Below are 16,611 nucleotides of genomic sequence, written 5' to 3'. Positions count from 1 at the left end.
TAGAGCCAGCTGTAAAGCACATGTTCTCAAAACAACTGTTTCAATTTTCTACGTTGTCCCTTTGCTAGGCTCAAGCCAATTACATCTGGGGTGACAGATAAAAGCAGTTTAGACAAAATTTTTTGCAAGTTCATGTGATCAAATGAAAATTTTCTCTAGACTTTCACTTGCTGTGTTGAACTAAAGCTATTCGAAACCAGGGACAATTAAGGACATAAGCATGTAATGGGAAGGTAGAGCTAAGCTGACAACTAGCCAACCATCAGCCATGTTCATTAGCTCTGTCTTTAAAATAGAACTCAGTAGTATGAGGGGTATTTATTCTTATTGCACCAGAATCCTACTAAGACTTGAAAAGCAGGAGATAATAAGCCTCTAGGACTAGGATTCTAAACTAAGTCATGCTTTGAATTAGTGCAAAAATCATATCAGTGGAGTACATTATCACTGCCATTAACAAAAGCTTTGGAAAATAAAAGCGCTATAATTAAAACTACTAAGAACTGGAGAAACATCAGTATTTTCCACACTTGGCTTAACACCTGTATTTTTGTCTTGCAAAAATCACAGTATAATTACTAGAACGATGACTTTTGAAAAGGTCAAAAAGGATTACATTGGGAAGCATGGAGTTTTCATAGCCACTGATGTCTTAATTTTCATTTACATGCATTTACTTTTCAAAAAATGTTAACTAAATGATGGTTTCTGTACACTGCCCTAATATACCATTCCACTGTTTGACAGCACTCTTACAAGTAGCATGTAGCATTTCTAAGGATTTCTTGTTAAAGAGATTGGTTTGTATAAATACCAACAAATAGGTATGTCAGAAACTTTGTGTTTCAGGTCATGTAAGTGCACAACTACTTAGTTTACTACACTGGCTCTTAATTGCAGTCTGATTCTAATTAGTCAAGTTATAAAGCAACAGGTAGATATGGAGAAATACAGCAGATATGAAAACATAGAGGGAATACCTGTGAGAATCTGCTTTATTAAGTAAGGTTTTTCCCTTCTGCAAGGCAGTTGCTGTGCAGCCTTTAATTGCTTCTTGTAGTTCTTCATACTTCATTGTCAAGATAGGTAAATGTAAGCCTTCTGAATTAAATATTTTAAGATAATTGTCAATACCTTCCAGACCATCAAGTACCTGCAAAACCAAACAAAAAGCAACTGCTTTAAATATATCTACTTTAATTGTGCATGTATATTTAATTTACTTTAGGCCTTGGTATTGACTTTGCAGGTTACAGAATACAGGTATAATTCAACAAAAGTTAATGTAAGCATGGTCATGCAAAATTATGATTAACTCTTTGAATTTAAAACTATTAATTTTTTTCAGCAATAATCAGGCCCATTTGACATAATGAAGCAGAACCAAAATAACAAGAGTAATACAGCACATTAGTACACAGTTTTATTGAAGGTCACTCTTTAAGAGTTTTACCAAAATTCTCTTTCTTGTAATGTTTTAAAAACATCAAATGTATATTCAACAAGTACATTGTAGTTAAAATATTTTTATTATAAAGGTAGGCTTTGATTTTGAACATATGCAGCTTTGGATTTCTTATTCACAGTTTTCCTTTAGCGCAAGAGGAACTTTCTCATTCAAATACCAGGAAAAAAGTGATGGAAGTACTCTAAAGGGACTCCTGCCTTTTTAGACAGAGTAAGGACAGCACTGCAATACTCCATTATTAAAGTTAATAAATACTAATATTTGTAAAATAGAAATGTGCCCAAACGTACTGTGCAAAATTACCATCATAGCATAGGCACTATATTCTCTCACACAAATTTTTGTTGCTCTAAACAAAGAAAAATGTGAAATCTAAATAAAGCAAATCAGTAGAAAATGTCTAATAGCATTAATTTCTCATTGAATGTACACATTTATGTAATAAAGTAAAAATCTAATGACTATTACATGGATTACTTTGTTTACATATTTTTAAAAAGAAAACAACTGCTTTTACACCACCAAACTTGTGTTCTGACTTTGCAAATCTCTGTATATACTCTAAGCATTACTTCAGTGAATAATTTTGCAGACTTACATACTGAAAACATATTGATCTCAAACCCTCAGTTCGTCACTGAGAATTTTGAGACAACAATATATATGTTAAAATGTATATATGTATATTAAATAATCAACTTAATGCATATATATATACTAAATATATCAATTTAAATACACCAAATTTAAAATTACTACATCTGAAGGGCAAGAGAACTTTGAGACTGACTAAATTTTACTTTAAAGACTTTTACAAGGTTTTACACTCATAAAAAATTGGAAGACAAAAATTCAGTGAGATTATCAGGGACAATATGATCCAGCTTGTTACAGCATATCACATATGATCCAAGAATTCAGCAGTTGAGAATGAACCTTATATTGCCGACTCAAAATAGCAAGGAGAGAGGCCTGAACTCTCTCAAACAACTGAAACCAATGCAAAAGAAATTAAGGAAAATAAAGAAAAGAGCATGAGCAAAAGTAATTAAACTTCTATACACAATAGATTAAAATAGGACATGCATACTAAATTATTGAGTCTGCCAGGTTATTTTTACTGTATGGTCACTTCAAAGCAAATTAAAATGACTTTTAATTTTTTGATGGCACATAGGAGGGGAAAAAAGTAAATAAATAAAAAAGCAGCATCTAAAATAGTTAGAAGAAAGTATATATGTCCTGGAGTTCAAAATCAAAAGTTGAATTTTGATGTAACTTATGCACCAAAGTATCAAATACTCCACAGCTAACTAAAACTGTGAATCTGCAAACATATCAAACTCAGTAAAAGCCTTATTTATCTACTTAAAGCTATTCCAGTGAACGTTCAAGCTTTTACCATACCAAATCAATCTTAGACTACTTCACATATCATTTCCCAAGTATTCTCAGACGATACCTACATAGACATCCCCCTGCAGAAAGTCAAACTGAAGGTAACTACATAAACACAGACATAGAAATGGATTGATATTTGAAGAAAAGCTTAGAAAGGAATGTACGTGATTACAAAAGAGCCAAGGAGCTTGCAAACATGCAGAAAAATATTGCTTGGTGCAGCCAAACGTACAAGAGAACACAGCCAAATGTATACCAGAACTTAAGAGCACAAACACAATGCAAGGGCTATATCTGAGAGTTTATTTTCCTGAATTCATTAAAAATTAAAATGACAATGAGACAAGATCTATAAGTTCTCTTTGAGTTGGTTCAAAACAGCTAATACTCTGTTTTGTTACATGTAAAGAGAGTCCAGATGCTCAGGTATACCCTGAGAAGAACTGTTGGAATTATACTAACTATAGTGTTTTCTTCACTCATACACATAACAGATGTAATGGCACGCTGTGCAGACACGCCTGAGCTACTGCTTTCTTCAGCAGACACTTCCACAAAGCCCAGCCCTGCATTCTGAAAAGATGTTACCTTTCCTCCCAAAGCAATAGACATATATTTGCATAGCTCCTTGTCCAAACTAGAAGAAGCAAAAGATATCTCTCTCACTTCAGGGGTCTTTAGATAATTTCAATGCCAAGTATTGCTTACTTGTGAAAAAAAAACAAACAAACCCCACCGAAGGAACAGAGTACAGGTTGAAGATAAATGTGATTATAGCCCCACCTGGCGCTCAAAACAAAAATTAGTGCAGGCAAAGTCAAGATTATTTTTTCAGCACATTTCGGCACATTTAATGGAACTATGAAGGTTGTTATTGGATCTACCCATGGAAGTGATCTGGTTTTAAAGCTTCTATAAACGACCTGCAAACAATATTGCAAAAAATAAAATTTGGTGTTTGGACATTTTAAAATATAAACTTTTCCAACTAGTCTTCTAACTAAAAGTTTGGAGAGAAAAGTCTGCATTACTAATACTGCTTGGTGCACATGCTCTTGAAGAACAGGCTTGTTGTAAAATGGAAACAGAGAGATTTCACGTTTTAAGCTTATTCTTTAATGCTGAGGTCATCCTTCGTGGAAAATTTTCAGATGTAGCAGCTTATTTTAAAAATCATCAGACTTGAAACTCAATGGGACACCTTCAGATAGTAATGTCTCAGTGCTTAGTATTTCCAAAAAGCAAATAAACCCTTGTTTTCTTTAACTTCAGGGTAACAGGCAGTTGGTCAGCACCACTGACTAAAGACCTAATGCTTCAAATGCTTTGTGCCCCAAATCAAGGCAACAAAATTGACCACCTATTTTTTTAAGATAGCTCTCTGATCTGATAGCTCACACATGGAAAAGGCTTGAATAAGATCCCTGCTGACATCAAAGACTGATGAGACAGACAGTTCTTCCTTCTGTTCTAACTCAAATTTCCTTTAACAAATGTTGTATCTTAATACCAACATGCAATAACAGAACTTACGTTTGTTATATGGTAAGCAAAACAAATTACTAAGTTGCTTCTTGCTTTAACTAGAGAATATTATCAGTCCATAGTTAAAAAAAAAAAATCTAATACAACTGTGATAAATTGTTCTGATATCTAATTTATTCACTTTTTAAATTACATGCTCTAGTACTAGCTGGAATGTCACAAAGTGTGACATCTGTCCATTTTTTTACCTGCTGGATAGAAAAAATCATATGCTATTAAAATCTCCATGCCCATTTGGTGTTTATAGACTGACCACCTTCATTACTTACTGCTGTCACATAAATTAGAAATATTATAAGCAGAAAAATATCAGCAAGCAATCCACAGTACTCCACTGGAAGATCATATGTTGATAAAAATCCCTACTTGTGTTACCATTTTAAAACAGATTTGGCTCTGAATAGAATTAAAATGGCTTGAGGATTTTGTATTATTCACTTTCACCATCAACACATGAAATAGTAATATAAACTTACAGAAGTCTGTTATAACACTATTGCCACCTTTATTGATCCTTCTATGATCTTCTCCTCAAACCTACTCTTAACCTGGTATATCAATAAATGGATTTTAACTAATGATATTAAGCTCCCTCAATTCTTTATTGATCAACTTTTATACCAGTTGCTTTTTGAAAAATTAAAAATTTAGCTTTAAGATATTCCTTCTTTGGTCATCGATGATTTACCTATTATCACCACATAACATTAAGGACAATAGAAACACAACCTACACAAACTAAGCAATGCATAGAGTTCAGTAGACAAGTAGGCCCCTCTTAGACTTCCCATGTGAGAGCTACAGGTATCTAATTCTGGAATCTGAATCACTGCTTGTTCCCATGAGCACAGCAGTGATATAAATTATTGCCTATACAATATCTTACTGACCTCAATATAGTTGTGGGCCTCAATTCATCATTTGTCCTGTGACTAAAGGTGTTTTGTGCTGTCATTGGCTGCTTCCATGTTACATCATGTCTAGACCACGTAGTATATAATGTAGTATGAGGAATTGTATATTGTCCTTGATTTTTCTCATGTCTGATTTTTAATTAGCCGCCTGTGGAGAGCACTGCAAGTATAGCTATTGTTTCCAATATCCATACTAGCTTGTAACCATTTATGTATTTTAGAGCTCCTGTATCTTCATAAAGCATTATGCTGTCATGACAGAGCCCATGATCTTAAAGTCCAGATAGTATTTCCCAAGTACCTTTTTTTTGAAAATGAGTACTATTCTCCATATAATTTAAAAAATAAAATAAATAAATAAATAAATTTAAATGCATGTGCCATTTTGGATAGAAGTTTGAGATGAAAGGTCATATTAAAGGATAATTGGATTTGTAATTCTCCATTCCAAACTGTTTAGCAAACCCTGTTTGCATAAATGCACATGTATCATTCTTTAAGAGCACACCGACAGTTGTATTATCAAGTTATTATTACAGACTTGGCTTCTTACCAACCTTGCCAGCAGAGTGAAAAAAGTCATTGGCCTCTTGTAGCAGGGCTTTCCTTCCTTCCATATGGAAGCACACTTCTTCTTGTAACAGACAGATTTTCTGATTTGAAAGCTTAAGATGTTCTTTTTCTGTATAGTCCTCTGAAAGCAAAATCTTATGTGCTTCAGCTGTCAGCTGTTCCACAGTGGAATTCCATTCCTAACAAGAAAAATGCCATTTTAGTCAACTATACCTAGAAAAGTAATATACCTGCACAATGACAATAGAAATACTGGAAAACATGTATTGCATTTATATGCCTGAAAGATACCACTACTTCCAGTTGGAGTGACTTCTCAGAAAGTTTAGGTTTTAGTGACAAGAGTTTTCAGCAGCGTCATCCTATGTTCTTTGACAGTTTCACAGGCAGAAATAGCAGTTACTAGTGTATCTGCTGAGAAAAATAATCTAGATGATAACATGAAGACATGAAACTTCTGCTTGGTAAGACCAGACTCCCATGACAAACATCCTCTTCAGCCCAACTATTTAACCCAGAACAAACTAAAATACTGCCTACATAATAACTGCTTCCATTGATACAATTTCTGCTAAGAGCCATCTGTACATCAAATCTAGGGATTAAGCCTTCATGAACAAAATTTTTTCCTTACAATTTTTCACCTATGATAAACATGATTTCAGTGTTCAGTCATAATACCTTCTTCAGGTAATAAAGAGGTATTGAAAGATGCACTAGACTAGACATCCTAAATGGAAAGAAACTTTAACTTGGAGTGAGTTGAGAAAAACAGCATTTCACATCATCTTGCCTTGCATCTACTGCTTTGGTATTAGTTACTGCTTTAGCTTTGCTGTTTTTCTGTAGAGAAAATCTTAAAATAGTAAAACTGTTTCACAGTGTACTTTATCCTGCTGTGCTTCTGAATACCTAAAATTGGTGCCTTATTGTGCTGTTCAAAATGAAAGGAGCATCTGATGTTATTCTGCAATTCCCCATGCCTTAGCATGTTTTCTCCACTTTTTCTGGCAATGAATTAGAAAAGAGAAGGACCTTTTTGAAATTTATTTAGAATTTCCTTCCACAGATTTTTATCAAATGTCTTATAAAGCAGACAGAAAAATATTTTAAAACATTTTTTTTCATTAAACCACTCATATTTGTGCATATGGCAGAACAAGATTACAGGTTAGAGTATTTTCAGCATGCTTACATAATTTTTGGGGGTTTCAGGTTTTTTTCAGGGAAATTATTGCTGGTGGCTTGGAATTTTTCCAAGAAAAAGTAATCTGGTTATTCAGAGATTAATCTGGGGCCTAGTAGAAGCTTTTTCTGTTTGTTTTGTCTGTTACTGGTAAGTAGCTATAGCAAAATCTTTCTTGACTTTTTTTGTTTTATTTTTCTTTCAAATTAAAATAATGACCACTTCTGAGATCAGGCTGCAATAATCTTCAGCCTGTACTGAAGCCCTGCACTATATTGTTTAATGCACAATCCCCTTTTATAAAATCCCATCCTTGTCTCTCTGTCCTAAGTAATACTCAGTGACAATGAGGATTTTGAGGATAATTATAGTCTGCTGTGCTGTATTTGTCCCTTTTTACCTGAAAAATTGATTGGCCTATTTATGAATTGGGTATAGATTCCCGACATCCAATTGTACTACCATGCAGTGTCATCATCTTCCAATACTTGCAGCTGGCATGACTGGTCCCAAAAGCATTCAATGGTCAGATTATAATAAAAATTGCACTTATATTTAAATATATAGTTTTTATGAGAATTAGAAAACAACACTGCAACTGGGAACTTTTTGGGGGGACTAATAATAATTAACCTAAAAAAGGCAAAAAAGTGTAGTTGAATATGTGAATACTCATTTCATTATTATACGCTATTTGTAAAATAATTAAAAATTTATTGCAGAATGAAAAATGCATATTTTAATGTGTCAGAAAAGGAAATTGCTTAGTTAGCTTAGAAGCAGATGCAAAAAAGAGGATTTCACAGTAACAGCATTCATGAACCTGCTTGATACAAGGTACCCAGTTGCAGCTTCCTAGGTGATATTAAAGCAGAGGTTAAACTCGATCTCATTTAGACTGAGGCAAGTTTCTAACCTTTCTCACAAGCTCAAAATCTCTATTTATTATAATATAGTTTTAAATATTCCATGAACATTACAACCTTACACACTCCCCTGAGGGCATTAAATGTAGTCAGACTCATTTGTTATCCTACTTGATCATAACTCAAGCTTGGTTCAATTTTCTACAAAATAGCTAGCAACAATTTCACTTTCAGCTTTCTGTTTAGAAGGAAATGTCTCTACACATAAAAAGGCTATTCTTTCCATCAGCAGGACATGCAAACTCAGTGGGAAAATATCAGTTTTTACTGTCCTTCAGCCTTCTACATGTTAAATTCCTAGCAATCTGGCAGTCAGCAATAAAATATTTGTTTTTCATTTTCCCTGAAAGGAACACAAAGCTTACTATTACCTTGACTTTTCAGTTTTCCAAGAAGTGCTTGGGAAATCCTCTATCCTGTTAAAGACACACTGCAGTCTATGTGTCTATGCTCAATGCCTCTCCTTAGCTCATGTAATTGGTCTTACTTTTCCTTATGGTAGTAAGTCCTTTAAACACTTGCTTTCACTATTCCATTTGGCAAAGAAAAGGAACTCCTTCTAGGTTATTTGATTTTCAATTAAATATGATGAATTAAACTATTGTGGCTTTAAGTCTAAAAAACTTGAACTTTTTGTGGCTTCAGCAAGTACCTAGCATAAGCCTTCAACCATGAAAAGGATTATTAGACAAAATCATAATGCATATCGTTCTTCTTTCTGTACTTACGGTATTGTTGCTAATTCAGACAGCAAATTACAAGAATAGCCTTTCTGTACAGAATATGGGGAAGACTAATGACCATTTAGCTAGTTCTAAAATTCAGCAATACTTTAGGACACCTCAAGTATTTCTATGTGTCCCTCTTTCTCTGGAAATGCAGTTTACTCATTTACTGCCTGCTACTTCTGCTTTTCTTGTGCCATAGGTCTGTAAAAGCTTTGCAACAGAATTTAGGTCTTTATACTAATCTTCCCTAGATGAAGTAAATGTGTTTTCTGACATGCTGCTTGGAGAAGCATTCAAAATATTATTCTCATACATGACAACGCTGAAGCAGCTAAGTGTAAATTATGTAAACAGGCAAACATCTGATATTCAGCTACAAAGCTTACAAAGAAACATAACTGTGAAGAGTCATAAACCTGATAGTTGCTATCAACACTAGAGCCAAACACAATTGCTTGAAAATCATTGAGGAATGATCCTCACCCAGGAACAGCACACACCTGATGACAGCACGATTGAGGTATCTCAAAAAAGGTTCTAAATACATGCAATTTAGGTCATACAAATATCCATTTTATATGCGTATTTATATATGTATCAACATTTCCTTCAATCCCATCTTGCCTTTATGAGTGACAGTAACAGATCTATTTTCTCAAAAGCTGATATTCACAATGAAAATAGTATTTTTTATAACTTTGATTCGCAAGAAATGAATGGGTGAATACCTCTTCCAATCCTGTACACAGTTCAGTGACAATGAATTATGGTAGAAGTGGCTGGCATTTTATTCTTCCTGAACATTAAAATTTTGTAATATTCTAATAAAATTGTTTGTTTTTTGCAGCATGGTTTACTATGTAAACTACCAGTCTGGTACTTATCACTAAATTGAAAAAACAGCTAAACAACATCAAGGATTACTCTTTTACCTTATCAATAATTTTCAAAGTTTTAAATGAGAAAAACACTGACAAACATGGAGGCCTGCATTAAAAGTAGTAAAATGAAAAAATATCTTCTTAGGCCTTTAGAAATATATATCTTATGCACGCGTACCATCTACTCCTATATGTGCTTATTAAATGCCTAAGTTCATGTTTTGCTATTAATTTTTAAGTTGCTTCAGTGATCAATCATCATATTTCTTACTTTCACTTTGACTTCCATTTCTTCAAGCTCTTGAAGTAACTCTTCATTTTCCAATAGAGATGAGCCTAAGTTTTGCTTGTGAAAATAACCCCTGATGTTTTTCTTGTACCAGGATATTACCTAAATAATAAAAAATTCAGACAGTGAAGAATTTGAAAAATAACTGTCCACTTTTTTAATAAGTACCAAACAGCTACATGAACAAATGAAGCCCTAATTTTCATTCTTATAATTTTCCATCCCTAATGTTCATGCTTTTGTTCAATTTGTATAATTTAAGATGTTAATAAATGCAGAAGGAAAGGATTGCCATTAAAACAAACACATACTGCAGCGTATGTAACAAAACATTAAAAAAAAAGTATTAATCCAGTATGACCAAATTATAAATTAACACAGTAAAAGCAAAATCAAGATATAAGCCCACATAGAATAAACATGGTTTATAACATAGTAAAGATATTTCACAGTTTTCCTAGAATCACATTAACTTAAAAATATCCCTTTCTAGGCTTACTTCAGCAAGCATATACAGCAAACACACGAGCTATACAAGAACACCTTCTAAATTGCACAGAATGACTTGCTTGATTCATAGCGGGTACCTCTCACTTTCTTTGTAAACAACACATGGCAGGAACTCCTGAGTGAAGCTTTGCATTTTAAAAGAGTAGTCTGAATGAGCTATTAATATCAAGGAGATTTCCTCCAAACTTCTCAGTCTGGAAAATCACCACTATACTTAAATTATATACGGTACACTAAGAATTACTTCCTACTCTAGGTACTACAGCTTTTAACAGCACACTATGGATCTTTTTGTTTTATTTGTTCATGTAGAAGATGTTTCTAATACATTTAACCAATTCTAAAAATGAAAGAACATTTAAAATGTGTTGTAAACATTTTCAGTTACAAATAAAAGAACTGGGGAGGAGGGAACACCTGCTGTGGTGTAGTCTCTTCCAAAATGTATGCGGGGTGCATGGGAATACTTGCTCCAGTATCTGAACCACCTCCTCCCTATCCTCCTCCTTCACTGACCTTGGTGTTCACAGCATTGTTTCATGGTTTTTGTTTTTCTTTCCCCTCACTCCTCGCTATGTCTGCACAATGTTTTACCCTTTCTCAAATATTTTTTAACAGAGGTCCCATCAGCTTTGCTGATGGGCTCAGCTGTGCCCTGTGATGGAGTAGTTGTAAAGCTGGCTGGAACAAGCTGTATATGTTGTAACTACAGAGAGGAGCAGATATAGTAGAAAACAGAAATTAAGAAGGAAAACACTTTTTTTTCCTATAAATTATTCCCACCATGAAAAACTGTGTTTCACTCCCTTTTTTCCTGTATGTATTAAAACACACATACCTATATGCCATAAATTAAATCTGAGCTTACCTCAGGCAGTTTGAACTCAAGCAGCCCACACTATGTATTTTCACATGCCTACTTTGAGCTTTAGGATAAGCTAGTCTCAAATAATTTCCCCTGTACACTCATCATAAGCTGATTTTGTTAAATGCCAGACAGGGTGGGTTTGGGGTATTTTTTTCATCACAATAATCACTGTATTTGAGTGGCTGATGTTTTACTTACTATCTGAAATCTCAAATAATATTTTTATCATCAGTATGTGAAGGCATCATCATGACAATACAGATCTGCCTTTGTTCATCCTGGGGATATTTCATTCTCTTAATAACAATACTAGCTAAGCCTTTCAGTAATCCTCAATGCATCTATCTTCACAATATTACCAGTGAAGCATCCTTGTCTAATTTTATCAATAACAAGTTAGGTCAAAATGGGACCACAAACACATATTTAAAGAAAAATGCAGCACTTCAGGTTAAAGTCCAGGCTTTAGTGATTTTTCTATGATCAAGTACAGCCTTATAAAGAAAAGGAATCTTAAAATAATCTTTTATGGGAAAAGAACTATCAGTATTGCATTGTCCCAGAGTAGCTACTCGTGCCTTGTATATACGATATTTGTGAAGGACTGTAAAAGTTCCTGGAAATAGAAAACCCAAACACCACTAAAGGTGATGCATACCAGTTAACAAAAGCATTGAAGTTGTAGTGGAACAGTCCATTTCATTTACGAAGTTTCTTGCCTATATAGACAAAAGCACTGTATTTTTTTAGCCATTTGGTTTTGGGTTTGTTTGTTTTTTCTTTTTTAATGAAAGGACTTTGTTTACACAATATCCCCAAAAGCAGAACTTGTTTAGAATATCAGCTAACAAGAGTAATCATTTCAATTGCAAATATGAAAACCAAGTACTCCATATTGGTACATGCATACTTTAACAAGAATACATTCACTCTCAGCAAGGATTATGACTGGCCAACAATGGAGTGTGACAGGATATCAGAAACTAATTTGGTTTCAAGGTGTGCGGCTTTTTTACATAGGATCAAAGTCAGGGAATCTAATTAAGTTGGCCTGTACATGCAAGACTAGTAAGAGCAATTAAGTTATCACTGCCAGGAGAAACAGGATAGGCAATCAGACATTTGGAAAAACACAGAGGAGAAGCATTGGCCATAATTAAAACATTGGCAGAATGTTTTTTTTATAATAATTAGAACATAATTAGAACATTGGCACTGCTAAGTTCATTGGCACCATGATTTCACCAGAAGTAAGTAGCAGAGAAGTAATCTTAAATTGATCTGATTATAGTTCTCAATAACTCCAATCTATTTAGGTCTAAATCTTAACATTCATTGTAAAATAGTATTTTTTATATTTATGAAAAAAGCCTTTGCAGAATGTGCTATAATAAAACATGAAATCAAAACTTCACAGAGGAACTTCATACAACATTTTGATGACACAAATAGTGTTACATGTTAGATGACAATCTGCAGATATGTCTCCAAACTGAGATAAATTCAATGTTTTCATTCTAGCTGTCAGCAGCAGCACTATGCTGAGTACCAGCTATTGGAAAAAAAAAAAAAAAATAGCAAAGAACACACCACCAGCAGATCTAGTCACATTTGGATATTCAGGTCCTCTTTATCAGATGTTAAAATCAAAAATCACTGGTTTTGATTACAGAATTTGGCTTTCAAGCAAAGAAACAACAGAATCTTTCCATAACCTGCAATACAGAAATTCTTCCAGGTAAATAAGATTATAAGCCTATCAATCTACTATGTAAGGTCTACAAGCAAAGAATGCCCTGAATTTTTGTGTAAAATCCAATTGGAGCCTTTAATTCACTAAGCTTCACTACTTGATATTTTTATTTAAACTACTTTTAATGAAAATTAAATAGAAACAGGAACTGTGACTTATACCAAGAAAATGTTTCCCTTATACCTGTCCAGATAGCAAATGCGAGAGTTTTACCTCGCTCTTATCTGCCCTTGATGTGACCTAGTACCGTGAATAATTTTGTCTTCTATATGGATGACTGGATCAATTAAAAAAAATTACTTTCATGAATCTTCTTCCAAAGATAACTAATTATACACAAAATAAGCCAATCTGCCTCTGATTTTTATTAATGAAAGAGATTAACAGAAAACATGATGCTGACACTTCCATAAAGGAAGTGAAATAAGTACAATTTCACATACTGAAAATACTGAAAAAGAAACACATTACATGTTACAATCAGGACTACCAGATCATCAAGTTCCAATTAGAGATTAAAGGAAAGTGCTGCATTTTTAGTTCTTCATAACCACGCAATAAGTAGTGATCTCTGCAGCTTCTTGTCTTTTCTTTTAAAAAAGTAACCCACAGATTATGCAGCCTTCTGCATTGCATAATTATGCCTAGCAAAACAGAAGCAAAGAGCAAAAATCCACTCTTAGATCTTACACAGCAGAGCTCATCTCCAGTAGTCTGCTTTCTCTGTATCCCCTGAACTCCCATTAATGTCAGTGGGAGTTCAGTATGCTGTTTCTGCATAGGTAGCAGCATCAAGAGATGTTCATGTACAGAGACTGGAATATTAGTTTTCATATGTGTTCAGAGGCTTTGAGAGTTTAAATTCTGTCATCAGTCAGAGATACATATATAATGTGTTAGAGGACAAAGAGAAATTTTACATAAAGTCTCTAAAACTTAATTTTCCAGTATCTGTATTTACACGTGAATATATTATTTGTCCATGATGCATGCAAATTAATTGTCCGTACATGTACAAATCATACATTATACCAGATTTTACTAATACAGATATTAAGCAAGTATATTCTGACAAGCATGATATTAAAAAATATTTTAATTTGTCCCCCTGTGTATACCAGCCTCAAACTGGATGCAGATATAAGCATATTTAACAAGTAGTTAAATAGTAGCCCCTCTCTTAACATCGGAAAACTTGCCAGTAGAACAATTTCTATACATACTTTTTGTGATCTGAGCACATACCTGAAAAGAAATGGAAACATACACAGAAAACAAACATTCACTGCAAAATCATTTTCAATCCCACCTAAATTAGGGTGAATTCTAGCTGGTTATTTCCAAACATTTACCCCTTAAGTGATGAGGAGAAATAGAATTCCCTAGTAAATTTTACAAAATCATGATATTTAGCATCCTGGGCAGTGTGAATTTTGGGGGATTTGGGGGGGGGGGGTGTTTGGTTGTTTGGGGTTGGGGGGGTGGATTTTTTTGCTTTTTTTTTTGTTTTCTGGGGGTTTTTGTTTGTATTTTTTGTTTGGTTGTTTTTTTAAGAAGTGTGCTTGGCTCCAAAACAAGCCCCACATATTCATGTCTTACTCTTCAACAGCAAGATATTTCCAAAATGTATCCATTATGAATGTCCTTCCATATTTGTATACTGTGGAATAACACTGGCATGCTAAGGTAATTGTAGTAATATCTGTTACTTTTTAATGTAAAGAAAGGATTATTTTTTTTTTAATGAAATAGGACAGATTTCCAACATATTTTACAACAGTTGTAGTTGTTGTAAATTTATGAGAATACATTATATTGAAACATTTCTGTTTGAGGATCTTTCATGATATAGCTATGTGGTGATACTGAAAAATCAAAACCAGTCACAGCAGCAATAATACGTATTTCTAAGCAAGCACAGATGGTTTCTAATGGTTTTAACAGAAATTGATGTAGTTTTTTATGCCACAGTTCTGTTTTTTCAGGATTTTTGTCAGATGTTATTTTATAACTACATACTGAGATCTGACACTTGCAGAAGACCATACTATTTTTATCTGGTTGTTTGGGGCTTTTTCTATCTAATCATTAAATCAGTAGCTTTCACTCGGTTTCTGGCAGCTACTGATATTGAGTGCTCCAGAAATAAGGCTGCCAGCTTGGTTGTGTACCTCAACAATTCTGTTGTCCCTATGCAGAATTTGTGCTTATTGAATAAGGTGCTTCTCATCTTAAACAACCTCACCAGAGAAGTTAGTTCTTACAAAACCGACTACTGCTAACAGTTTCTAACATTTTCCTCCAATACAGGGAGGAACTTTATTTTGGAGGCAAAGAAGGAAACTTAGAGAATTACCATAATCAGGACTGTTCTGTCAGAGGTCCCTACAAAATTTTAGCCTATTTATGAAACCCTCGAAATAACTCAGCTTTAGTCTTGCTAGACTGGAAGGTACAAAACCGTATAAATATATTTAAGCTCCTTTTCTGTAATAGACTCTACTATAAAACAATAGCTACTTTTTTTTTTTTACTATGACTTCATTACTGTATATCTTACCTGGTTCTCTTGTTGGTGCCACAAACAAATTTGCAGAACCTGCTCCAGTCCTTGGCGCTGATGTTTAAGAAATTTGTCCAGTTGCCGTCTCCTGTCTTGCAGCATTTCAAGGAGATTGTCAATTTTCAAACAGCTGCTGTGGGCTCCCTGGATCAGCTCTGGATTTACATTTGGCCCCTCATGTTTGAATTTTTCTATGAATTCAGTTAGCTCTTGGCTTTTGTTTAAAAGTGCAAGTGACTTTTCCAAAAGCTCTTTAAGGACAGAATTTCATAGGAAGAAAAGAAAAAAAGGAAAGAAAAAAATGTTTTATAATTCCAGTAGCATATTTCAAATATCAGTCGAGTATTTTTAAAACCACCTATTTGGATACATAATACGTTTTCATGCACTGCATAGATAGGTTTTAAATACTTATTTTAGGAGGTATATATCCTAAGATACTTCATTTTAGGCAGGTGTTCTTTAAACATACAAAGGTACAGCTATAATGGTACATATATATAAACATATAAGAGTGTACTGAGACCCTCTGAGACCAAACTTGCCAGAATAAGAGGCAAGATAGGCATGAAGGAAAAGTATTTGAAAGGAATGCTCCAAGGAGCAGCTGCCTCCTTGTGAAGCAACCAACAACAAGCAGCAAAGAGCTGAAACATTCATCTTCCCAGCCGATTACATGTACTGGTAACTAAAGGCAAAGCAGCCTAAATCTCCACCTTCCCTATGAAGCACCTAGGGAATATGCAGAAGTGGAATGCTTCCATTTCTCCAGCCACCAAAGGCTAAGAAGATAGTTTGGTTTCCAGGAGCTCACTGCAACAAGCCTGTCCCTTTAACTTTTTTCCTTCCAGAAGGCAAAAATCAGAAATGTTACGTTTCAGTCCATCAGAAATGGAATACATATAAAAATGGATAAATGAGGACAACTCATAGTTATAGACCTTCCTTTTGGCAATAAATTACTGACAGATACTTTGAGTTAAAATTACCATACAGTGAGAACTTT

General features: G+C 34.0%; 1 protein-coding gene across 3 annotated transcripts in view; it reads right to left on the bottom strand.

Annotated features, from left to right (window-relative positions):
- Nucleotides 1–16,611, bottom strand: part of CCDC141 (coiled-coil domain containing 141) — a 92,190-nt gene that overhangs the window by 44,476 nt on the left and 31,103 nt on the right. For all 3 annotated transcript variants that reach the window (XM_057411698.1, XM_057411699.1, XM_057411700.1), the window contains exons 8-11: nt 15,603–15,856; nt 9,894–10,013; nt 5,886–6,080; nt 981–1,153 (exon numbers count right to left, since the gene is read on the bottom strand). In XM_057411698.1, coding sequence (XP_057267681.1) covers nt 981–1,153; nt 5,886–6,080; nt 9,894–10,013; nt 15,603–15,856 — 742 coding nt within the window. The remainder of the gene's footprint in view (nt 1–980; nt 1,154–5,885; nt 6,081–9,893; nt 10,014–15,602; nt 15,857–16,611) is intronic.

This window comes from Pezoporus wallicus, unplaced genomic scaffold (genome assembly GCF_028554395.1).
Source record: "Pezoporus wallicus isolate ANWC-B61680 ecotype Strahan unplaced genomic scaffold, APGP_CSIRO_Pwel_v1 contig_6732, whole genome shotgun sequence".
In the NCBI taxonomy this organism is placed as follows: Eukaryota; Metazoa; Chordata; class Aves; order Psittaciformes; family Psittacidae; genus Pezoporus; species Pezoporus wallicus.
Note: the sequence above shows the minus strand (reverse complement) of the source record. Positions and strands in the feature narration are given on the sequence as shown.